At 35.0% G+C, this 25881-nt stretch overlaps 1 protein-coding gene across 11 annotated transcripts in view; it reads right to left on the minus strand.

Annotated features, from left to right (window-relative positions):
- Nucleotides 1–25453, minus strand: part of LOC113045630 (protein FAM13A-like) — a 43179-nt gene extending 17726 nt beyond the window's left edge. Inside the window, exons 1-11 of one of the 11 annotated variants that reach the window (XM_026206324.1) lie at nt 25238–25453; nt 22036–22234; nt 17836–18045; nt 15938–16115; nt 13628–13775; nt 12136–12222; nt 10461–10553; nt 7334–7533; nt 3272–3313; nt 376–417; nt 60–227 (exon numbers count right to left, since the gene is read on the minus strand). In XM_026206324.1, the coding sequence (XP_026062109.1) occupies nt 60–227; nt 376–417; nt 3272–3313; nt 7334–7533; nt 10461–10553; nt 12136–12222; nt 13628–13775; nt 15938–16115; nt 17836–18045; nt 22036–22234; nt 25238–25258 (1388 nt within the window). In that variant the 5' untranslated portion in view covers nt 25259–25453. Of the gene's footprint in view, nt 1–59; nt 228–375; nt 418–3271; nt 3314–7333; nt 7534–10460; nt 10554–12135; nt 12223–13627; nt 13776–15937; nt 16116–17835; nt 18046–22035; nt 22337–22436; nt 22470–25237 lie in introns of those variants that run through there. The other 10 variants (XM_026206986.1, XM_026206404.1, XM_026206244.1 and 7 more) reach the window with 10 other exon arrangements.
- Between the last annotated feature and the right edge of the window lie 428 nt (nt 25454–25881).

Raw genomic sequence — 25881 nt, forward strand, 5'->3', positions numbered from 1 at the left:
ACTTAAGCTACCATGCCATTTGGCTGCAGCTGTTTTTTTTAGGAGAAACATGCTCCTACCTGAAGTGCTCCTGTTGTTCTCGTAGATGTCTCCTTCTCTCTCGGGCTGTTGTCACAGGAGGTGAAGAGTGGGCAGTTGGATCCAAGCCCTCTGAACTTTGACCTGTGTGCATTTGTGAGTTGAATAGGTGTTGCTCGACCGCTGAGCGAATGGTCTTCTCCAGAAAACTGGACAGAAAGATAGAAAGACAACGTCAATGATCAAATGGTGATTGCTTTAATTACATGAACAATGAAACTTATCTGATTGTCCAGAAGATTGACTTGTTAATTAAAATAATTTAATTGTCACATAAGGCTCTGTATAATTACTTACTTTGTTAATTCAGGTCTGCAGTGTCTAGGAGAGACGTGTGAGCTAAAGAACGAGAGAAAAAAAACAATCAAGAACAGAGAAAATACTGAATTATTATGCTAAGCACCATCCAGTTGAATCCAAAGAGAAATAAATATCCAGAGTTTTTAATATTCTGAAATAAATTAAAGGGGTCATATTAATTTTTCCTTTAGTATTAGTATTACAAGCTCTTGGTGCACAAAGACGATTTGTAAAGTTGCAAAGACTAAAACCTCAAACACAAAGAGATATTCTTTATAAAAGTTAAGAGTCAACCATGACTCCCAAACACGGCTCGCTCTAACACGCCCCAACATGTTTTCGTCAAGATGTCGGAAGATTTGCATAAAGCCTAAATGTTCATGCAAAGAAAGGCGGCGTAACTTTTATTCTCGCTGTTGCCGTCGCCGCCATGTTGTGGAGATGCTGTATGTTTCATTGTGAAAGTGGAACTACTTTGTTAGAACTCTGTGGTTAAGTTTTATTTACAAAACTGTTCCAGGACAGTTCAACCGAAATTTCTTTGTTGCGCTGACCGGGACACGCATCACAGTATGAGGGGCACTGCATAAATACACTACACCAAATTCATAACATAATGTTCTTTTTAGCAGCATCATATGACCCCGTTAATATAAAGTGGTGGCCAAGGTTTATACATTATAGCTGCTCTAGTCTTCTCAGTGCGTTTTAATTTGTTGTGAAATGGCTCACAGACATCAAAAGACATCAGTGTTTTGAAGCCAGAAAATCTCTTATTGGTTTAAGTGATCTCATCTGACCATCCAAATCAAAGAAACCAATATGATTTACCACAAAAAAACCAACAAACAAAAAAACAAAGCTGAATTCTCATGAACTGGAAAGAAAGTTCCCGAAAATGATGCCACGGTTAAAAATAGCGGCATTATCTTTTATATCCGGAAACAGGCTGAGGGTCCGGACACAACAGTTACCAGCAGCGCTCTCAGGGTCAGAGCCAGTTAACCAGTCACAGCTGACTACTCGCTATTTAAACACCATCAGCAAACTATTTACTTGGTATTGAGCGGTATCAAAAGGAATGATCGTTAGATGCAAACGTAGATGGTATCAAACGCTACCAAGAATAGACCAGTGATGCGTTGAGACCGAGATGATTTGATGAGCTCTGTCGGTCTTATATAACACAGCGGTCACACAGTGCTCTTCAAGGGACCTGAATGCTGGACTGAGTACAAGCTGGCACTAAATAGCCTACTGCTAGTCTGCTAACCTAGTCCTTCCATATAATAATCCTTTAAACCTAGCTCACAGTGGTGGATAAAACAAATGGAGGAAACTCGCAATGATTAAAGAGGCCAACGTTAAAGATGTGCGTGTTACCTAAAATAATAATAAATAAAAACATGACAAATTGAATACATACACATTAAATTAAAATACATTTTCATAACTAGGAATTTACATACTTTATAAATAATTTCAGTACTGTAAAAAGTTTGCGGCTTTAAAAAAAAAAAAGAAATATTATATTTAGCAAGGATCCAATAAATCAAAAGTGACAGTAAAAACATGTTACAAAAAAATGCTGTTCTTCTGAACTTTTGATTCATCAAAGAATCCACAAAAATATGAAGCAGTAGAATAGTTTTCAACATTGATAATAATATTAATAATAAATATTTCTTGAGCAGCAAATCATCATATTAGAGTGATTTCTGAAGGATCATGTGACACTGAAGACTGGAATGATGATGCCTAAAATCTCACCTTTGTAATCCCAGAAATAAATTACATTTTAAACTATATTCAAATAGAAAACAGCTATTTAAATTGTAATAATATTTCAAAATATTATTTTTTATATTTCGTTATTTAATTTTTTTTTTATATATTATTTATTTAATAAATATAGCCTAGGAGAGTAAATCAAAAAAACTTGAACACCAATGTGTTCGCTATGTAACATTATATCTCTCTCAATAGATCTAACCTGTTGTGGCAGTAGAAAACTCCAGAACTATAAGACACTATATTTGGGAGGCTAAAATAATTTATTCGCTGACTGACAACATCTCTGACATGACGCCAAGTGGGCAAACACACTTCAACCATAAACTCACTCCAACAAAAGGTCAAAGGTTCCAGAAAATACACTCGTAAATTTATTTGCTTGCATTCCTTAAATGGCAGTGAAATGCAGTGTGAGGAGAACAATAAAAAGACATTTAAAGTAAAAAATAACAACCCAGATCAGTTAAGAGTTCGGTTTTTCTGTCAAAGTCACATGGGCTGGTAATGACACGTGGGTGACTACATAATGAACAGAATTGTAATTTTAGTGTGAACTATTCCTTTAAGGCTCATGTTCACAGCACTAAAGCCAGCGAGAGTGAGGGCTGGGTTGGGTAAACTATGTGATGGGAAATGTGTGAAGGGTCAGTTGCTATGGTACGAGAGGGGACCGGAGCCTTTGCAATGAGTCAACACATGAAGGAACCGAGAAAACAACCACAGGAGAGGTTTATTTTGACCAGATCCATCACGCTCAGACTGAATTCAACCAGAAAACATTAGCACGTATCCCTGGTGTGACACTAAGAGGATTTCATTTGTTTAGGGGATCATTTGTGCGTACTATTGTGAAGACTTGGACAAATAACATTTGTGACATTTACCTTACTACCACATAATCACCTAATGATGCTGAATGTACAAGAACAAATTTGTTGTGACAAATCTGAGGGCATATATTGTGACAATAAAATGTCTAGATCATTTTTATTGTGAAGATATATTGTATATAGCATATCCGTGCCTCCACAATAACATGTCTTTCAGCAAAAGCGGGGAAACGGAAAGAAAGAGTGAGAAAAACTGTGAGCAATCCTACCTAATGTAGAAAGGAGATATTGGTCTTTCATCTTCTTGGAGGCTGGGGAAAAACAAAAACAGAGGTCAGGCTCACTGAACAGCACAGTCTAAACATATGCAGTATTTGCCAGTCAATGCCAGAGTCAACACAACAGTTTTTTTCCCCCTGAGCACATGGTCCGAGGGTCTCAGGGAGCCTATTGTTTGGTGAACAATGTACATGTAGTGCCACGGTTCAGAGCTTTGTTTGACTTGTCTCCAGTAATTACTACAGATGGAAAGAACCGTATCCACTCCACATGCTGGAGATTGGCCAACAAAACTTGATGAGCTCAGGAGTGGATGTTTCCCAGATTCAGATTTGCTGGGAATTAATATCACTACTGAGAACAAAACAATCCACATCTCAGGGGGACTGCATTAATGCAAATAAACAACGGCTGATATAGCAATCATAAGGCCCTGAGAAAAACAGTGGACTACATCACACTTTCTTTGCTTTTTGAGAGGAATATGAGTGGAATGGACTTAAAAATGGTCAATTGTGTTAAATGGAAACATTACACCACGAAAAAAAAATATATTTTACAAAACAATGATAATCATCAAGCTCATTAATACTTTAATTTGAATCAATTTTTGTTTTTCCATTTTTGTAGTAAAAATGTCTAAACACACTTCAACCTAAATAAGTGGTCGACTGATATATCGCCAAGACCGATATATCGGCCGATATTTGCCATTTTTCAAATATCAGCATCGGCCGACAAGTTTTTCTGTTTGGTCAGTGTATTCATGGTTGATGTATTTTGAGTGTTAACTTGGCTTTATTTGAAAAAATGTGATTCACAATGTACACAAACTTCCAAGAATACGGAGTGCATTGCTGGTTACAGTGTTTACTACATTTTTAATTAGATTTTTATTAAATATTTGTTTATTTGTGAAAAAAAAAATCATTTAAAAAGTATAAGAATGTTTATTTTACACACTTATTTCTGAATCCATTTTCAAATGATTTCAAATTTCCTAAATTAAATTAAATTATATCAGTATCGGCATCGGCTGTGAAAAAAAAACTATATTGGCCAAACACTAACCTAAATACATGTTCATCCAAGATAAAATTAAGATAAATATTATTACAAAATGATGATGAGCAATTATCAGGTACAATGAAAATCAAATTTAAATACATATTATTTTTCACGCTTTTGTGGTAAAAACTTTAACTTTCTTTAGTCTTGTATGAAAATGTATTTAATTTGAAGGATAAAGATTTTAAAATAAATATATTGATCAGATTTTTCAGTTTTTACATAATTTTATATATAGTAATAAGCAATCATTAAGCAAATTAAAATGTTTTAATTTAAATTGAATCAGTATTTTTTGTAGTATATATATATTATATATACATAAACACACACACACATCATATATATACACAGAATTCATAAACATCCTTCAAACTAACATTTTCATCCAAGACAAAAAAAAAGATGACAAAATATGATACAGAAAATACAAATATTACAAATGAAAATGTAATTACTTGAGAAGCTAATTAGCTAAATTGATATTAAATATCAACACTTTTTTCACTTTTACTTAATGTATTCAGAAGACGCTTTTATCCAAAACAACTCATGCCATATTCAATACATCTAGGATGTTTTAAGTAGAAAACAAGACCTTTTTATATGTAGCTGAAAGTTTCAGCCAAAATATTTCATAAAAGAATGCAAGGGGGATTGGATTTGTATAACTTTGATGGACATTCAAATCTGTGTAAATTTCTGTGCCACAAATTCTTGTTATAATCCAATTAATTGCTACGTTTGGATTGGGTTTAAAAAAATCTGTTCTAAAAATGTGGATGATTGAAAGGTCCATTCACTGAGTGATTTGGCACGCACCACTCAGAAGTATGTGCAACGTTGCCACGAATGCTGTTGTAAGGTGTGTGTGTGTGTGTGTGTGTGTGTGTGTGTGTGTGTGTGTGTGTGTGTGTGTGTGTGTCAAAAGGGAAATAAGTATTCGGAGTGCTGGCTACACTGAATCACAACCAATCCAATTCAAAGGATTTAGATTCCAGTTCACACAGGAATAAAACAAAAAAGAAATTCAAGTCCATTTGGCTCTAAAAGCTCAAGAATAATATGATTTATGAATGAAGGTTTTGGGCGTTTGTGTGTGCATCAAGGTGCTTGCCTCTTGTTGTAAAATGTGAAATGTGTAAATTGCCATCTCACAGTAAAGCCTGCTAAGAATAAGGGTACCGCATGTACCTTCAAAGACATTTCGCAAGATTTCTTGGGGAGTAGAAAGGAAATATTTTTCCACATCACTGAAGCTCTTAAGTGGCGTTACACAGTCTGACAAGGGTATTAAAATAATAATTGCCGTCATGAATTACAAAACGGAAATCCTGCTTAGCCACCATCTCCCTGGGTGAACAACAAGGCCCTTTGACAAAGCTTTTGTTTTATGGGAAATGATGGAAAAGTACCACTTCTTAACATAATATGTTCAAAAATGGCTAAACATTTAGTGGAGTTAAAAGACAACTAGTTTTCTACAGCTATACATATATACATAGACACACACACAATTACATAGAGAGTGTGAGAGAGAGAGAGAAATAATTATTTCAGTAACACTTTAGTATAGGGAGTAATACTAAGTATTTGCTTTTTAGCATGTATTTTAAGAGATGATTGGTACTTACTAATTAGTACTACTAGATTTTAGTTAATAGATAGTTAATAGTGAGAATAGGACCTTAAAATAAAGTGTGACCATTATTTGTCATGTTCGTTAGAATTAATATGTCTTGTGTACATGACTCAACTTAAAACCCTTAACCTGATTCGTCTACTTCTAGCACGTAAGAGTCATTAAACTTCAGCTGAATGGTAAAAACACATGAGTCACTAGCATCACGTTTTCTGTCAGTTTACAACATGTATTACAGAGCCATAAAAGGACACGGCCGGGTGACGGGGGGAAAAGGATAAATTACTAAAATGTAACATTTATGACTGCTATAATTTAACAATCTGATAAGTGGAAATTTTTAGTGCTTGTATATTTAGATTTAGATATATTAAAGCTCAGTCACAAAATTATCTAACAATGATACTTCCCTTTTAAAACGAAATGTTAATTTTAGTGGAATTGTAAAAAATGCTGAGAAAAAGGGGGGGGGGGATATGGAGATCTCTTTATAAGCTCGTTAAAGATGTTCAGTGACATGCTCAGGCACCACGATGAGAACAGATGAGAACCATTTATCTGTGTCTTATGATCAGGATGGGGAATATCGGTAAGTACAGTGAACATTAAAAATAATAAATATCCCACACACAAGTGTACTGTGGCAGCTTAGATAAGAGTTTAAGAGCCTTTAATGTTTTGAAACTGTGGGCACCTGATCTCATCTTTTGGAGATTTCATTGGATTGTTGTCTGATTTGAATCTTTAAACTTCCTCTGGCATTTCTGTAGCTCTGCGGTGAAGATAAATAATACAACCCAAAGCAGGTAATTAACTTGCATAAGCAGGTATAGTTTAACAAATGGATGACATAACAAAAATATATTTCACATTGTATTGTTGTGTACTGTTTTGCCGCTCTACATTTTTACACACAGTACAGGGTATATAAAATAAAGGTCAATAAAATGGCACATTAAATTGATCAAAAGTGACAGTAAAGACATTTATAGTGTTACAATTTTTTTTTATTTCAAATAAAGGCTGTTCTTTTGAGCTTCCTAATCAAGAATCCTGAAACCAAAATAGCAGTTCCCACCAAAATAGCAGCACAACTGATTTCTGCATTGATGTTAATAATAAAGTTTCTAGAGCAAATCAGAATATCAGAATGATTTCTGAAGGATTATGTGACACTGAAGGCTGGAGTAATGATGCTGGAAATTCAGCTTTGAGCACAGGAATAAGTTATATTTTAAAAAAGTTGTTTTAAATTGTAATAATATAACTGTATTTTTGGATCAAAGAAACGCATCCTTGGTAAGCATAAACCCGTTCACGCAGCCATGGGGAACACACTGACCTGATCTCTGTGTATCCGGCAGGGCTTACGGTCTGAGGACTCGGGTTCATGCCGTCAACACTTGAGCTGATGCTCTGGTCTGGAGTGAGAGCGTGTGAGCTTCTGTCTGGAAGATGGGGCAATGGCCTGGAAACGGGATCACCGGAGGGAGCCGGTTGAGGAAAAGATCTCGGCACAGCCTCCGTCTTTATCTTCTTCACCTGAAAACAGAAATCAATAGAAAGATGAAGAAAGAGGAACAGATATGAAGATCCATTACAAGTTGGATGACGCAAGGAAACACCAACATGAAGACATTTATGCAAAGCACAATAACTAGAGGTATTCATGACTAAGCTTGGTTCACATTTGTCTTACCTTTCTAACCGATAAAGGCTGTACATGTCGAAAACCAGTCGAATAGGTGTAAGAGGTAAAAAATCTCAAATGCACAAGAGCCCAGTCAAATTCAGATCGATTCATTGCCACTTAATGATGCAAACGATAAACAGACCTAAAACTATACTAAACCAGACTGCAGCAATCCACGGCACCAGCATCCTGGGACCACAACTGTGTTTGGCCAGAAGGTAGACTGAAATCTGAACTTTTCAGCATTGATTTGTGAAGAACTGGGCGATATCTCCCAGCAGAGTGGAAGAGATGACGAAATTGAACTCAGAAAGCAAATGAGATAAAAGTCACGTAACACAAAGACTACAACAGGACTAGATTGATCTTCAGCGTACTTAGTCCTGAAGGCACAGACGCTATTATAAAGAGGACGCTATTGATTGCAACCCGCATGGGACCCATTTAAGGCACAGTCACTAAGAGAGATCAGGACATCGATAGGCTAATGCATTAATGATGTAAACAGCACCGGAAAATCATTGTTTTATTGAGTTCTGCGTTAAACGCTTACGGTTGACTGTTTATAGAAGGGTCGAACTGCTGACGTCACGCAAAAGCACAGGACATTGTGGTGTGATCTTTCAAGATGATGGATACAAATGAGCAGGTTACTTAAATGTGAAAATTAGAAGTTATATTTCAGTCACACAAACCTATCATATGGCTTTAGAAATTCTGTAATATTGTGCACATATAATAGCTTCTCCTATGGCAATTTTTCCTTTCACATACACTATTGTTCAAATAATTGGGATGGGTATTTGTTTTTGATGTTTTTCGAAAGAAGCCTCTTCTGCTCTCCAAAGCTTCATGTATTTGATCAAAAATACAGCAAAAACTGTAATATTGTGAAATATTATTACAATTTAAAAGAACTGTTTTCTGTTGTAATATATTGTAAACTTTAATTTATTCCTGTGTTTTAAACCAGAATTTTTAGCACCATCACTCCAGTCTTCAGTGTCACGTTCCTTCAGAAATCATTCTAATTTACTGATTTTCTGCTCAAGAAACATTTCTTATTAATATCAATGTTTTGAAAACTATGATTTTTTTTAGGATTCTTTAACTAATAAAACGTTTAAAGGAACAGTGTTTAAATGAGTGGAGCTTTTCTACTGGATGTATTTGTCAACTTTAACACCAGATTTAGAAACAAGAAACCGCATGATCTGAGACATCAGAGTTTAATAAACCAGAGTTTCATATGTTTCAGGTTTTTTTTCTGAGCCTGTCCAGATCTAGAAGTTTCTCTGTCCTCACATTTCACTGGTAGAATGTCTTCCAATAACAAACCTGACTCTCTAGTTACATTTTAAAAGAGACTTACAGCACACCTACAAGAGGATCCTCCTCATTGATAATCAATCGCCACGAGAGTCAACAAAGCCCTCAAAACAAATTATGCAAGCATAAAAAAAGATGATAGCTACAACTGATACCCTCAAATATCAATGGATGGTGTAGTGGTAGTGTTCCTCCGCAACCAAACATGCTGTTCATTTTTGTAAACACTTTAAACTTTCAAGATGCCCAAGATGTTCCCAATGCAACAGTAGGACAAATAAGGTATCTGTAAACTTTGACCCACGTTCAATGAAGATTATTGATAAGCAAACCATTAACTTCATGATGATTCTGTGATTGTGTGTCAGTTATTGATCAGAACAATAGAAAAAAAACTAATAAAACTTAATGACAAGTACAATGTAATCCCCCAAAACAAGGAAATGTTTGGAGAGATAACAAGTTTTCTACTCATGCTATAAAATAAGTCAATATATCAAATAAATGCTAATGCTAAGGATTTGCAAAACATTCAAGTTAACTTCTTTCAAACTTGTTAAACTGCCACTAAAAAATAATCAATGTAGATGTCAACAGACGTCCCGTGTATAAACTTCGATATGTTAATGCTAGTTTTCCCAAAACAAAACGCGGTAATCCGAGTGAGCCAGTTCAGCTAGCGCTACGTGTTCAGATGAAAGATTTCAATGACCCCTTAGGTAATTGGAAACGTCTCCGCTGTAGGAAATGGTCTTATTTTTCATGAAAGTCACATCAAGTATTTTTTCCATCAGCAATTCTCAGCCTGTTTACGACATCAGCTTGCCGATTAGACGGTTCTCCCACAGGCCTTATCTGGTCAAACTCGGTTTGATCAGCACCACATGTCTATGTAAACAGAGGACTTTCAATAGCTCTGGATTTCAAAGATAACACAAAAACACAGCATACGCCGTTGTGTGTCAAGTCCTTCCTTGGCTGAGATATTTCAGGAAGGTGGAGGATGGGGTAAAATATTTCAGATTTATGAATGTGAAGACTCTCCCTTCCAGGAAGCCGCAATGAGGATCTCAACTCAAATTACTTCTGGTTAATATAATAAAGCTGGATGATAAATAAATGTGATAAAAACAAGCATGTGATTATACCGTGGAAAAAAATACAATTGCACATAACTGTAATCCATTTTATTGATTTGTAACTTGTGAATGGGGTTTGTCATTTACAACAGCTCCAGAAGTAGGAAGTAGGATGTTTTGGAGTAGCTGATATACAATTTATGGGCTTAACGATCATATTTTGTAGATGATAAGAGGCAGTAAACTCAATAAGGTTCGCTCTACAGATGTCTATGATGAAACAAGTCTCTAAAATAGATATTAAAACCTATATACAGGATATATATCTATATATTTTATATTATAACCAATATATTGGTGATTCTTACCATCTTTTTTCTTGGTGTCAGTATAGAGTTGTCTGGGCTGGACTCCTTTTCTCTTGAATAATCTGTATTTTCAACTGGAGTGCATTGTGTGACCTAGGAAAATAATAAATCAAATGATTTCAACATACAGTCTATTACACTTAAAATTTGGCATCTGAAAAAAAAAAAAAAAAACAAGGAGTAATTTCTGAAAATCTGTGAAAACTCAATTATAATATTCCTGCTTGTGCAATTTATCAAGAGAGGAAATACACACATGACTAAGCGACTTATATTTATTGACTTAGTGTTTATCAAGAGGTGTACTTGGCATGAGCTACTGTAGACCCATTCTTCATCTTTCACTCAATGTTGTTCCTCAGTGCATGAGCAAACACATCCTGTAGTCCACAAAAACACCTTTGTGTTCCTCAGGGGTGTAACTTTAATACCCATCGGAAAGATAAATACATCACTAGCCGGGGCCTTTAACGGGAATTAAGGTCACAAGAATCTGATCCAAAGTCAGCATGATGTAAATACCAAGAGGTTTAATCGAGTTTTATGTCCCAGGCTCATCTGCAGTAAATATCTTCAAGTGCTGAAAAAAAAAGCTGTCCAAATGATTGCATTACTGGATTTAAAGGAATAGTTCACTCAAAAATGATCATTTGATAAACATTGTCTCCCTCAGACCATCCAAGATGTGGATGAGTTTGTTTCTTCATCACATTAGATTTGGAGAAATTTAGCATCAATTACTCACCAGTGGATCCTCTGCAGTGAATGGGTGCCGTCAGAATGAGAGTTTAAACATCTGATAAAAACATCATAGTAATCCACAACTAATCCACACTACTCCATCGATTAACATACAGTGAAATGAAAAGCTGCATGTTTCTAAGAAAAAAATTATTCATTATTAAGATGTTTTTCACTTCAGAGCATTGTTTCTGGCTAAAATACATGTCATGTCCTCTATTCACAATATTGCTTCCTCCAGTGAAAAAGTTATCTGGTCTGAATCAGCAGAGAAATATGCAAAGAATAAGCTATGTTTACCAGCCAAAACAACTTTAAACAAATATGCTGGTGGATTTTCATGTGAGAGGACAACAGAGGATGGACTTTTTTTTATTATTGGAGGAAGCCTTATTATGGATTATGGACATTTTGAAGTTTTAATTATGGACTTGTATATTACAAACATGCAGCTTTGATTTTAACTGATGGACTGGAGTGGTGTGGATTACTTGTGAATTATTGTGATGTTTTTATCAGCTATTTGGACTCTCATTCTGACGGCACCCATTCACTGCAGAGGATCCATTGGTGAGCAAGTGATGCAATGCTAAATTCTCCAAATCTGTTCTGATGAAGAGAAAAAACATCTGCATTTCGGATGGCCTGGGGGTGAATACATTTTAAACAAATTTTCATTTTTGGCTCAACTATTCCTTTAAAAAAATAGCCTTTGACTGACTTAAGAACTGCATCATTTGGATTAAACTCAAAGCGGAGTCTTGTGATTGTACCTTTCACCTCAGGGTGAGAAGTGTTATTGGATTGCTGGTGTTTTTGAAACGCTATGTTTGACATGGACTGTGGAAACAAACCCACACTGACTCTGTGTACCATAGCAGCTTGATAATATGGGCATACATCTATGGATACACACACATACTATCACCCCTACCTTCATCTTCTTGACATGTGGAGCATGTGCCTTAGGAACAGGAGTGAAAGGAGACATATCTGTGCTTTCAGTGTTTGTGTTGGCCTCCTGGAAACAAAACAATACACTCAGAGATTCACACGAGGTCACCTGAACCCACAGACTACAGCAACCAAGCATCACTGCACATGACTGATGCATTGAGAAGACAACACTGTTTTATGCGACACCTGAAACTAAAGTGCAAATGCAGAAAAGCAGACGTTGTTGATAGTGGCATAAGGGAGATAGCACGATGATGTCTTGAAGTTTTGGCGAGTCGGTGCAAACAGCAATAAAGCAAGGTCAGGGAGACACAGTCTCTATGCATGTGACTACTTGGCTGAAGAAGGAGAAAGTGGCATGTTTTGGGTTGTGAAGGATGCGCTTCCATACATGGGTTTGATTTTCTCAGTTGGACTGCACTTTTGAAGGCATCTGTTGTACTGAGTTACGTCTTAAAACAATTCAGAAGTTCAAATCTAACTAAAATGAAGAGGCTGGGGAAATGTTGCAAGCCAAATTCAAACTTGAATCGCTCAAATGAACACCATGACTTTTCGGACCAACGTTGTTATTATTAACTAAAGCAAAAAATGCAAAAAATATTTACAGCAATTGAAATGATTGAAATGTTACCAGAAATAAACTTTAATATATAAAAAAATACTTTTACATTTTAAAATCTTACTTTAAAGGGATAGTTCACCCGAAAAAGAAAATTCTGTCATCATTTACTATAGAAGGGGGGAAAAATACTATGGAAGTCAATGACAACCACCAACTGTTTGATTTCCAGCAATCTTCAAAATATTATTTTATGTTCAACATAAGAAAGCAGCTCCTACAGGTTTGGAACGACATGGGGTGAGTAAATAACAGAATTTTCATTTTTGGGTGAACTATACCTTTAAATCTTTATTTTAGTAAGTTGCGAAAGCAACATTTCTAACTTATGTTTAGGTGAAGGACTATTATAAATACTAAAACAGAAATGAAAATGAATGTAAAAATAAAAAAATAAAAAATGACAAACTAAAATTACTAAAATCAAATAAATGTAAAAGAGAAAGAGAAATAATAAAAACACTAATATGGTACAGTAATGATACCAACACTGGTTTGGACACCAATTTCATTGTGTTTGCATTTACTAATATTATATTGCTCCCTTTAAAATGGTATTCTTTTTTCCTTGCACTGAACAATTATAATATTATTCTAATAATTATTAAAATTATTCTTAATTTGAAAAATAATTTAAAATCTTAATAAATACTAAGATAGAAAATTAAGGATACTAAAACAACACTGGTTTGGACCCCAATATTAGTTTGTTTGCGTGTACTAAAATTAAATGCCTATTCTGTTGCATTAAACAATTATAAAATATACTATATTTTTGTCAATGGCATATTAGAAGGCAAGTGCAGTGGTAGTTCAATGGGAGTTCATATGTTCTGTCAACACTCACTTTGACCATGATGAGGTTTGAAGGTTTTTCTTCGATTGGTCTTGTCTCCTGCACAGGCTTAAAGATGGCGCTGCAGTTCTGGATCAGCTTGGTCATAACGTTGTTACAGATATTCTGCTCCCGTATACCATCGAAACCAGATGACACACTGCCGAAAACACACGCACAAACACATGCTGTTCAAATCAAGATGTGTTGCCACATTAAATGAGAAAACCAGGAACAACAATACCCCTTTTTTAGCCCTTTTCAGTAATAAATCATAAACAATGATAGACCACAATAAATCGAGCAATATAATGCAATAAAAATGTATTAAAACATTAAATAAAATTAATCAAGCAAAATGAATGACTAAAAAATATATATATATTACTAAATAAATGCAATAAAATAATGCAACAAAATGCAATGCAATTAAATTATTCTCTGAGGCCACACTGAGATACTATCCCACGATAAAGAGTCATAAAACGTGCATTAACTGCTGCTACTGCATGGGGTCACCGAGTGCTCGTCTGACAGCTGTATGTGTGCTTTAATTATTCCCGACAAAGAACATGCTGTACAGAGAAGAGAGGTATGAGCCTAAAATAGGCAACAGTTTTGTCACTTCCACCTCACTGAGTTGAAGTTGCTCACATCTTGCATGCACAGACGCTGAGGTGTCAACTGCACATGTTGTGGTCACAGGGATTCCCTGAAACTGAGCGACTGATATATTATTAGGTGTTGTGTTCATCTTTCAACAGTTGGCAACTTACTTACAAGACACTATTAGGAGCAGCAACTTTATAATGCATTGATGTAAAAACCAAATAACTTTTTATTTTGTGAAATCACCTTACTTTATGTCCAGCCTCCTAGAATACACTGAAAATACTGAAGGGTGTTGGCTTAAATCTGGATATATATATAGTTAGTTATGAATTAGGTTCACATCTGTACGCTTTGCGTTGTAGGGGTAGAAGGGATCTCTAATAATCTTGGGCTGTTTTTACTCTGAACTATTCACTTGTGAATAATCAGCCGAATTGCTTCTGTGGCTGAAAATAACAACCAAGTGATTTATGAGCACAGAAAGTATGTAAGTGATATTTGTGTTAGCGCTGACATCGAATGAAGAATTCCAGCTGGACTCTGGCCCCCTCTATTGGAGTCAAAAGCCTGGATGGCTAGACATAAGACAGCCAAAACATGCATTTCAGAACATTATTTGAATATTACAATGACAATTTAAAACATTAAGATTTTAGGTAAACATTAACAGGAAACGGATCAATACTAAGTAATTTGATAAAACAGTTATGACACAAAATGCTGAAACTAATGTGATAAAAATCTCATAATTATAAGATAAAACCAAAATTATGAAATTCAACTGTAAGTCATTATTAACAGATAAAAATGGCAAATTTGTGACAAAAAGTCACAAATATGACGTCAAAATATTTGTCATAATTTTGACTTTTTATGTCTTTTTTGATTATGTCTGTCACCATTATGACTTGTTGTTTAAAATAAAAATGAAAAATTTGGATGATATATATTTGCAACATAAGAAAAATAGGCCACACTTTAATTCTGACTATTTACTTATTATTAACTATGACTTCTGTCTCAATACACTCCTAACTTGCTGTTAGTAAGGTGGTTGTTAAGTTTAGGTGTTGGGTAGCATTAAGGGCTCTAAAATATGATCACACAGAATAAGGCATTAAATATGTGCTATATAAGTACTAATAAACAGCCAATATACCAGTTATAAGCATGCTAATAAGCAACTAGTTAAAAGTGAGAATTGGTGCCTAAACTAAAGTTTTACTGAAAAATATGCTTTTTTTTTTTTTAATAGACCTATGACAAATTAATATTTTATATATTATCTCAATTAATATGAAGTCTTATTGCATAAGAATTGCATCGAATAATCAACTAAAAAAGTCATGCCATTTACCTTGTATTTTTTTTAAATAATAATAATAATAATAATAATAATAATAATACGCATAAATAAACAAATAAATAACTTGTGTGAATTTTTAAGTTATAGTACACGCTGGAAAAATAATTAATCACTGTGCTAGAACTGAAACTTGAACTGACATGAGTGCCACTCACTTTGAAATACAGCCAATGAGAAGCAGGACTGAAAACATGGCACCCAGAACACATAACAAGGTAAAACATTAAGAGCTTAAAGTTAAGAAGACATGATGGGTATCAGATTATGGATCAGTTGATATTACTCATGGAAGAGATAAATATTTCATTGGCTTGCTTGCGTTGAATTGTGTGACTGAGACTTACTGAAAGACGTTGGGCCCGAACACTGTGCCCAGGTTGGTGGCGGTCATGCGGTTATAAGCCTGTTCCTGTTCCACCTGGGACAGGAAGTGACATAAGTAATGCAAGAGACTGTAGTGGATATCTGGCAGCTGGAGTAGGAGCTCACGCAGATCCTTACAGAAGTCATCCTCACTGGATTCTGACACAACATAGAAACACAATGAATGACTTTATATGTCAAATAGGATGATATTCATATAATTAATATAATGTGTCCATTAGAGCAGTAAAGTTAGAAACTGAATCTTCAGAACAAACTTAACAGAAAATACGATGTGACAAATTCCAACACATATGCATTATATATATATATATATATATATATATATATATATATATATATATATATATATATATATATATATACACACACACACACACACACACACACACACACACATTTGATCAACACTATCTAAATTGATTCAAATATTTTGAAGTTTAAAATATACATTTAAATATTCATATTAAATATCTAAAGAATGTTTTAATAATCATTCATAATAATCACAATTGGTTTTTTCCCCATGTTCTCAGTTTGAAATCAAATCCAAGGGTTAATTTCAAATTAATGTGCAACTCTACAGTATCTGCATGAACACAAAACAATACAAATATGTCTGTTTTAATCCTTGTTTTCTGCCATCCGAGATATACCATCTGTGCAGGATATAGTGTCTCACACATGCCACAAAGAGAGGGAGACTGGGACACCAACTGAAAACTGCAGCTAACAAGTCTGTCCAGAAAACAGCTCACGTATTTATTTCCTTCAGGAATTTTTCTTTCACATTGCAGAGGTCAGTAAAGTATGATACAGCTGCAAATTCAGTATTTTCTTCTCATTTTAATGGACCCAATGGACGTAAGCCAGTAAAATAATCCCAATTATTAAAGCTCTATCTAATATTTTACACTATTCAGAAGCAAAACTCCTGACTAGATCTCTTCAGTCAGTGTGAAAACACAGAGCATGATTTAAAGCACTGACTGTATGATAAAGTCTACACTAAACTCTAGTACAGGAGGCAGTTCTGCTCAGTCATTATCCTGACTATGACTCATGAGCTTAAGATAGAACATAACCTTTACACAAATAATTACAATTGATCAACAGCTTAACAGGTTTGACTGGCACTAAACTGCTGACCTACTTTGCTATTACGAATTATAATGTTTATATATATATTTATTATCCATTTAGCTGATGCTTTTATCCAAAGCGACTTACAATTGCTATATAACATCAAAAAATATGATATGATATAACTATTGTGTTCCCCCTAAAAATGTTTTAAGAACAATGAAATATTTTTTTCTCTCATTTCAGCTCTTTTTTTTTTTTATCACCAAATACCTTTAAATGATCTTGGCTCAGTTCACAAGCAATACTCTGAAGACGGAAATATTCATAACAATAATTTGTTGTTAGGATGAGCAAAGTTGATTTTTTATTATTGTTATTATTATTAAGTTACTTTGATTATTAAGTTACATTTTAATTTAGGCTTCAATCAAATCAAAGTAGGAGGGGTTTGCTGTTTTTAAAAGTTCCAAAATGGAACTAGCGAAATGTTAAATATTTTTATGATAGAAATGTTAACTAATACTCAACTTTTTCTCAGATATGGCCATTTTGAACAGAACATTTGGTATCTCCCTGGTTCATGTATCAGTCATACAAAAAAAAAAAACGGCATGTGCGCATATATTAATTTACAATATTGCTTGCAAATAGTTCAAAATGGTTACTTTCCAATTAGAATTAGATTTTCCCTAAGGGCTACGAAGCTTAAATCTACAGTCTATCAGTTGCAGGTTCAGATGTTTAAGCACTACTCCACTAAAAGCTGACTCACCCTGGTACAGCTGAATGAGAGGATTGTGGACGGAGGGATGGATGAGACCTTCAGGTAGATCCCTCAAGAACTGCTTCAGTAAGCTGGCTACAGCAAAGGCGTCTGCATCCTGATGTAGATCAACCTCTTCTCCGCCATCAAACCTCTGCCGCAAGTTATCCACGGCCCGAACGTTGCCGTTTACTCTGAACAGACCCTCCAGACGAAGACCTGATGGATTGTGACACCACAAGAGAGACATAAAGCTATGCAAGTCATTGTGTAGTTAACAACATTTAAGGGTTTCAACAGGTCGTAAACTAACTTATGCCACTATTAGCTCAACTACAGAACTACTAGATCTTTATAATTTTGGGAAGATATTTGATTAATGTCATAAAATCTACAGTACAAAAGTCAAGTTCATGAAAAAGGCTGGTGTTGAAATGAAGAGCAACAGTATGCTGCTGACGTCATAGACCCAGTGCATGCTTTTCTTCTCTGAAGGGTTATAGCACCATCCAGAGGAAAACAAGCACAACTGCAGATTTATCAGAGTAGTATGGAACAAATATGAGAATAAATCATATGTTTGGTCAATTCTAGTCTTTATTAATGAAAGTTGATTAAATGGATACAATTTTAACACAAGTGTTTTTTTTTTTTTAATAGGAAGTGAGAAAATATTAATATTCAGTTTGTCATTATAGTCCATTCACTTAGCCATTTGGATTTACTTAATAAAATTAATCTGATCAATTTATATAATCCTAAATTATAAAATAATATGTGTTTTGAAAAGCATTGTTATATAAATTAGTATTGTTTTAAATTGTTTAAAATATTTTTTTCGGGTGTTGTCATTCGCAGCTCTTTACCAACAAGTGAGTTTGATGTTTAGAGGACAGAGGCCTAAACGTAAATCTCAGCTTGGACCTTGTCGGCTAAAGGCAATTTATTAATTTTATAAAAAAACTTTGAATTTTGTGTGTAGGAAAATACATATATATGAAAAAAAAATCGTATTCTTATACATGCATTTTGTACAACTTGATATCAACTGAGATAGAATGACTAAAGTAATAATAATAATAATATTTTTACCTTTTAAAATGCATGTCATACCACAAGTTTACTGCGAATAAAGGTTAAAAAATAAATAAATACAAATAAAGGTAAGGTGATTTATTATTTAAAAAAATTTACTAGTTACAGTAGTCAACACTAAAATACAGATATATAAATTAGAGATTCATAAATGTTGTTGCAATTTAACTTATTGTTTAATGTAATTTAAATTTTGATAATTAAAAAAAATGTATGTCTATAGTTGGTAAACAACTCATGTCATTTAAAAATAAAACTATAATATAAAAGAAATCATTCAAGAAAACAGTGTTTTTCATTTGTGTACATTAGGGCTGTCAGAAAATAATTAGAATTTCGAATATTCATCGAATTTAAAATACAACTCCACATTCAAATGCAAAAACGTTCCACTTCGAATTTTAGATGCGCATTCAAGAGGCAGCCCCAGTGGTGCACGAGTGTCGTCGCATTATAATGTTTTTGTTAGCCTTTCAAGTTGAAGCCATTAAAGGGTTAGTTCACCAGATAACAAACAAAAGATTGACTCGTTCTCGAGTCAAGAACCGTTTCTGTCAGACGCGTCCGATTCGTGAACCGAGGAGCTGATGATACTGCGCATGTGTGATTCAGCGTGAAGCAGATCGACACACAGAGCGTCTGAACTGAACTGATTCTTTTGCTGATTGATTCTGAACTGATTCTGTGCTATGAGTGCGGGTAAACTGAAGGCTCGAATCATTACGTCGAGGGCAAAAGAACCTGTGAACCATTTCCTTCAACCGGTATATTGAATCGAACTGTCCGAAAGAACTACTGGTGATCTGAAAACCGATGCCAATCAAAGTCAATCTTTCCTTCGTTATCTGGCTCAGCTCGGTGTTCATCTTCAGTTCTCTCTTCACAGCAGTTCAGTCAGTGTACTGTTTGAGTAAATTTATTACTTCGGGATATTGGTTTGTTTTAACTCAGAGGGAGTGTCAGCCACATTAAAAAAAGTTAACAGTGTAAGTTATTTTAGGATTAATTAATGCTTATGCTAACCGTTTCAATCCATTCAGTTCGATTTGGTGATCTGGTTAAAGAAGATCCGGTTACATCGAGTGATTCATTCGCGAATCCGGATCACTACACTGCAGTGAATGCGCTCATAATAGACCTGGAAGAGAAGACAATGCTGAATAAAGTCGTCGTTTTTGCTATTTTTGGACCAAAATGTATTTTCGATGCTTCAAAAAATTCTAACTGACCCTCTGATGTCACATGGACTACTTTGATTTTCTTACCTTTCTGGACATGGACAGTTAGACCGTACACACAGTTTCAATGGAGGGACTGAGAGCTCTCGGACTAAATCTAAAATATCTTAAACTGTGTTCCGAAGATAAACGGAGGACTTACAGGTTTGAAACAACATGAGGGTAAGTTATTAATGACATAATTTTGATTTTTGGGTGAACTTACCCTTTAAGATGCTGCGATGCTGCGTTATTTACAAATATTGCGGGAAAAGAGCGAAGAAGATCTTGTTCACCTCAAAACTGAAACCAAGCCGTTCACACAGAACGTATATTTCGCGCATTTTCCAGAGGGACATCTATCACCGTTGCACTCGCACAAAATAGCCGCATGTTTAACTCTAAGTTTAAGTTCAACGTTGAGAAAACATATCTTGAGACTTTTTTTGAGACTCTATGCATACATACATAGTCATGTTATGCTTTGAATAAATGTGCATTAGTTATATTTTGCGCCCTCTTGTGGCTTCAGGAGAGAATCCAAAAGCTTTTCTTTACCCTAACTGAAATTATGCATTTTGATAATATTTCAGTACAAAATTAGAATTGAGTTTTTCAGTCATTTTGACAGCCCTAGTATACATATATATAATATATATATATATATATATATATATATATATATATATATGGCTTAAAAGAAAAAAAGTGTGTTGTGTTATGTTAAAGGGACAATAAGTAACTTTTTAGGTATTTTATTATCTAAAATCAATATTTTTATTCATAAATATGCCCTCAATGGTGTACAAATACCTATGCCAATGTTTAAACTAATCCTTGTAAATGAAGAATTTATTATCTTTATATACATGGGACGGTAGGTCGACGGAGGCTTCCATGTAGTTCCGCCATCTTGCAAAACTATAATAGCAGAGAGGGACAAAAAGTACTAAGCCAACGCGTTTCCACAGCGCGTTTTCGGTCAGAGCCAGAAACGCAAATGCAGAGCAGTGAGAGGCGCTTGAAACTGCACCGGCAAGTTTAAAAGTCTGGATTGCATTCTTATTATGGACCATACATATGCTGCGCCACAGGAGAAGAAAACATCGTCGCCAAAACAGTCAAAAATAGAACGTAAAAGGAAATGTGACCGTAGATTACAGAAAACAAGAGTTAATGTTGGGGAAGCTTTTTCTAGGTGGAAAGAGCTAATGCTTGATAAAGATTTCAAAAGAGACGCTGAAGTGGCCAGTTTTCTTCTCGACAGGTAAGTCAGTGTTACAGTCTATATTATAATATTTTTTTTATATCTAACAATGCATATAATTCAGAAAATATAACGAATAAATTAGACATAACTACTAATTACAATATTTCATGTTTTCCACAGTCAGTAATTCATACTGTAACATTCGTTTGTTAGTTGTCATGTTGCAGTTTGTTTGAAATAACACACCTGTTCACCTGAAGGAAAACTCGACGAAGTGCTATTAGAATACATCCTGTCAAAGCTTTTTGGTACATATCGCCTACCGTAGATGCAACGCGCATTTGAAAAAGCGAGGTGCTGGCGAGCAAAATTAGTTTGAATGCAAAATACAATTTCACCACTAGATGGGAGTAATTCCTGCTTAGTGTCCCTTTAAAGTTCAAGAGGGCAAAACAAAGTCTTCTGCTATTTGTTACTATAGCTCTTTCCGCATCTCTGAAAACAATCATAAGTTGCCCACTAGGCCTGAATCAGACACCTGATGATTTCTTCTTTGTAAAAACGCAGTAGGCAATGATATGATGTGCTATTAGTTGCTTAAAGCATTTAAAAATACAAAAGAAATACACTGGTTACTTTTATCATTGTCCCTACATCAGATTTCTTCACACTGAAAACAACACTTACCATGCTTTTCCAGATACTCCACCATACTCCGGACCACCACAGGAACCCCGTCGATGACAAGTCCCAGATCTCTCAACTCCAGCAGGGACACGCCGAAGATCTTCTTCCCCCCCGTAGCGGTTGGTGGAGAGGATTTGTTCATAGGCAGCTGTACCATCCACTTCATGTCCTCCTTGATCTGGACCGCTGCCTTGTTGTGCTTGGAAAAGCAGAAGAGGAAGGAGCAGTCAACCACATCCACCGCTCCAACCGTCTGCATCATAAAGACCCCTAGTCCATATATCAGCCTTTATATCTGAGACTTTTCCCACTGCTGGTGAAGGTGGATCTGTCAGTGTCAGGAAACAGAAGGGAGGGAGTCTAGTGTGTGTGTGTGTGTGTGTGTGTGTGTGTGTGCTTACGTCAGGAGAGGTTGCCATGCACCTGTAACCAGGTGAGAGGAAACACACAGACGCAAGCTGGCAGTGTGTCAAACTCAACGTTTGTTACCAACTAGAGGAGGAAAGTTTCAATGTTAAGCATTCAGGAAGTAATACTGATATGGAGAACAAATGTTTACAATAGGTTAAAATTTTATAACTACAATAAATTGGAGTGAAACTTTGAACAGGTTTATTAGAAATCACACCTGCAGTATAAGCCAGAGTTATTTAGTTTATTTGATATACTAAAGTAGATTTTTTTTTTTGTATGTATTGTTTTTATTTTAATTGTATGTATACAATTTTATTTATTTGTGATTTTTTTAAATAATTATTTATATACATACTCCTTTATTAAATCAAACTATTTGTTTATATATATATATATATATATATATATATATATATATATATATATATATATATATATATATATATATAGTTTTAATTTAGTAGACAATATATTTACATAAAATTTTACATCCCAACAGAGAGAGAGAAAAAAAGCTCTTAAACTAGACTTAAATCAGATTAAATTAACTAAGACCAACTAAACCATTAACTAAAACCATTTTAGGTTGGTTTGAGATTTTTTAAAATGCAATAATGAAGTACTCGGTCGGCTACATCATGGAAGATAATTTATGCGTTAACAATAACAAAAAAAAAATTTCATTGAAGATCTTAAAGCAGTACCCATCAAAATGTTGTGTTGTCACAAACACATACAATGCATCCTTCCAAATGAAGGAAAGAACACAAGAATGGTTTGTATTCAGAGGCTGTTAGCAGAAGGTTGCCTGCTCATTCTGTTCTCTACAGTCTATTACGTGAGCATCTTCTAATTGGGAGTTCTGGACTAAATGTCCTCTTGTTCTCCGCGTGTGATCCAGGCTGCATTGAAAACACGTTTGTCTTCGAGCCTACTCAAATACATAATCTGCTCAAATATACCTAGTATGAGTACCATACAGTGTAAGTGCATTTATATGTTGAAACCAGGCATCTTTTTCACCATCATTACTCCAGTCTTCAGTGACACATGATCTTTCAGAAATCACTCTAATTTGCTGCACAAGAAACATTTCTTATTATCAATGTTGAAAACGGTGCTGTGTTCTTGTTACAGTGAAGCAGTGTACGGTCACTTTTGATCATTTTAATGCATCCTTGCTAAATTTTAAATTATTTATTTCTTTGATCATAATACAAATACTAGTACTACTAGTTATAATAATAATAATAGCTAATTATGCTTCCATTCGCTAACATTTTGTTCCTCAAAATGACCTTAAGAACATAAGCCTGTCTGAGCTACTCGTGAGAGACCAACAGGAACAGATGTCTGTGAAATCACCCTCACAACACTTCTGAAGAGCCACACGTTAACATACAGCCATTCTATTCACACTCAATGAGAGTAATAAAAAACTTTCCATTACAGGTTCAGACAAAGTCCTAATTACTTAATGACCCCCCACCCCCTGCTTTGACTCTTTTGGGAAGTCAATAGATCTTCAAACCCTCAATAGTCTGAAAAATACACCTCACTGAACCCTCACATGAGATCCTTTATTATTTCTAAAATACCCACTGTTCAGAAGTTTGGGGTAAGTCATTTTTGGGGGGAAATGTATATATTTATTCCGCAAGGATGACAGTAAAGACATTTATAATGTATTTTAAATAAATGCTGTTCTTTTGAACTTTTTATTCATCAAAAGAACCCTCAAAAAATAAATCAGTTTACAAAAACACGTAATTTTTTTTTTGAGCAGCAAATCAGATGATTTCTGAAGGATCACGTGAGACTGAAGACTGGAGGAATTATGCTGAAAATGTGGCTTTAAATAACAGGAATAAATTACATTTTAAAATAGATTCAAATAGAAAACTGTTATTTAAAATTGTAACAATATTTCCCAGTTTTACTGTGTTTTTGATCAAATAAATGTAGCCTTGATGAGAATTATACCTTGGAACATTAAAAAAAAAGAAATTTGTAAACTTTGCTGCAAAAGTTGGGATTTTAAATGTAGGTCTTTGTTCTGTTAAAAGTACAGGGTTCGTTTTCACAAACTCAGTCTCTGTTCAGTGAGAAACGAGTCTTGGCATGTTCATTCATAGCTCCCGCATGCGTGCAGACATGCTGACAGCAACTGCTTGTAGCGGAGCATGCTAGCACCAGCTGCAGAATCCTTTCGGCTATTATAACATAGAAACTAGCACAAACTTTACAACACTTTACATTGCCTGAAAAATGTGCAGAAATGTTACCTTTAGGGGCCATAACAGCTTGTTAATAATTAGTTCTAATTAGATACAATGCTGAACCTTATTTACCCCTAAAAGGTACATAGTACCCTTGAGTAATATGGACACTTAAGATACTAGGATACTTTTAGGGGTACAAAGTTGTTCATTTGAGGTTACTGTCCTAATAAAAACAAAGCTGTTTCCCCCCTAAAGATACATATTCAGCATGCTGCTCCAAAGGAATGGTCATTTATTTATAAAGTTAAGTGAAGTTGACACCAGAGTTGTGGCCTAACACAAGAGACATTGTAAACAGATGGGAAGAAATGACCTCAGTCTAGCGGCTTTTACTCAATTTTAAGTCCAGGATCACAGCCAGCACTCTTGCACATTGATGCATTCAGAAACTCCACAATAATCATGTGTAAACTCAAACACACACACACACACACACTTTCATTCTAGCTGACTGAGTTGCCCTGCCTTATAAGGAGTTGTCCAAAATGATTTTTTTTTGTACTTACACAGATTGCTCCAGCCCCCATCTCCCTCTTTTTTTCAGGAAGAGCCTGTAGAGTGATGGATTCCCCAAATTACTTCTCCTTTCTTACAGTGACCTCCTTAATATCCCACAAGAAAGTCGCCGGGTCATAATGCGTTGTTTAGTCCATCTTTGGATGGGCTAAACTTATCCGAAAACTTCAGAGGCTAAGCAGAGGAGTCAGCCTCCTTTTCCTAAAGCTCACTGGAGCTTAGTGACTCCTCACCAAATGAAATCTGAGCCCTGTGCTCCTATTGGCTGGTGTTGTGAATCACATGACCAGCTGGCCCGAGCCTTTGAAAGTCTCTCCACATGGGGCAAATGAGAGGAAGCTGCATCAATTACCAATTCACAGATTTTCAGTATCGTTGTAAAGGGCCTTTGTTTGTTTTTATTCATTTTAAAGAATCAACTTGATAGAAAATAGCTTTCTTTGCATGTTTTTATGCTTCAATATATCAAAATCTCCTTTCCGACGTAAGAAATTAAAGACCAAATTAAATTGCAGGTAAACTGGTAAGCACAGGCTTTTGTTCTGAATAAAAAAATAAAAAGTATTTGTGTGCAAAAAGTACAAAGAATACTAGTTGTTAGCTTCACTAATGGACGTGTAGGAATTTTGCAGTG

Source organism: Carassius auratus, chromosome 1, assembly GCF_003368295.1.
Source record: "Carassius auratus strain Wakin chromosome 1, ASM336829v1, whole genome shotgun sequence".
NCBI classification, from domain to species: Eukaryota; Metazoa; Chordata; class Actinopteri; order Cypriniformes; family Cyprinidae; genus Carassius; species Carassius auratus.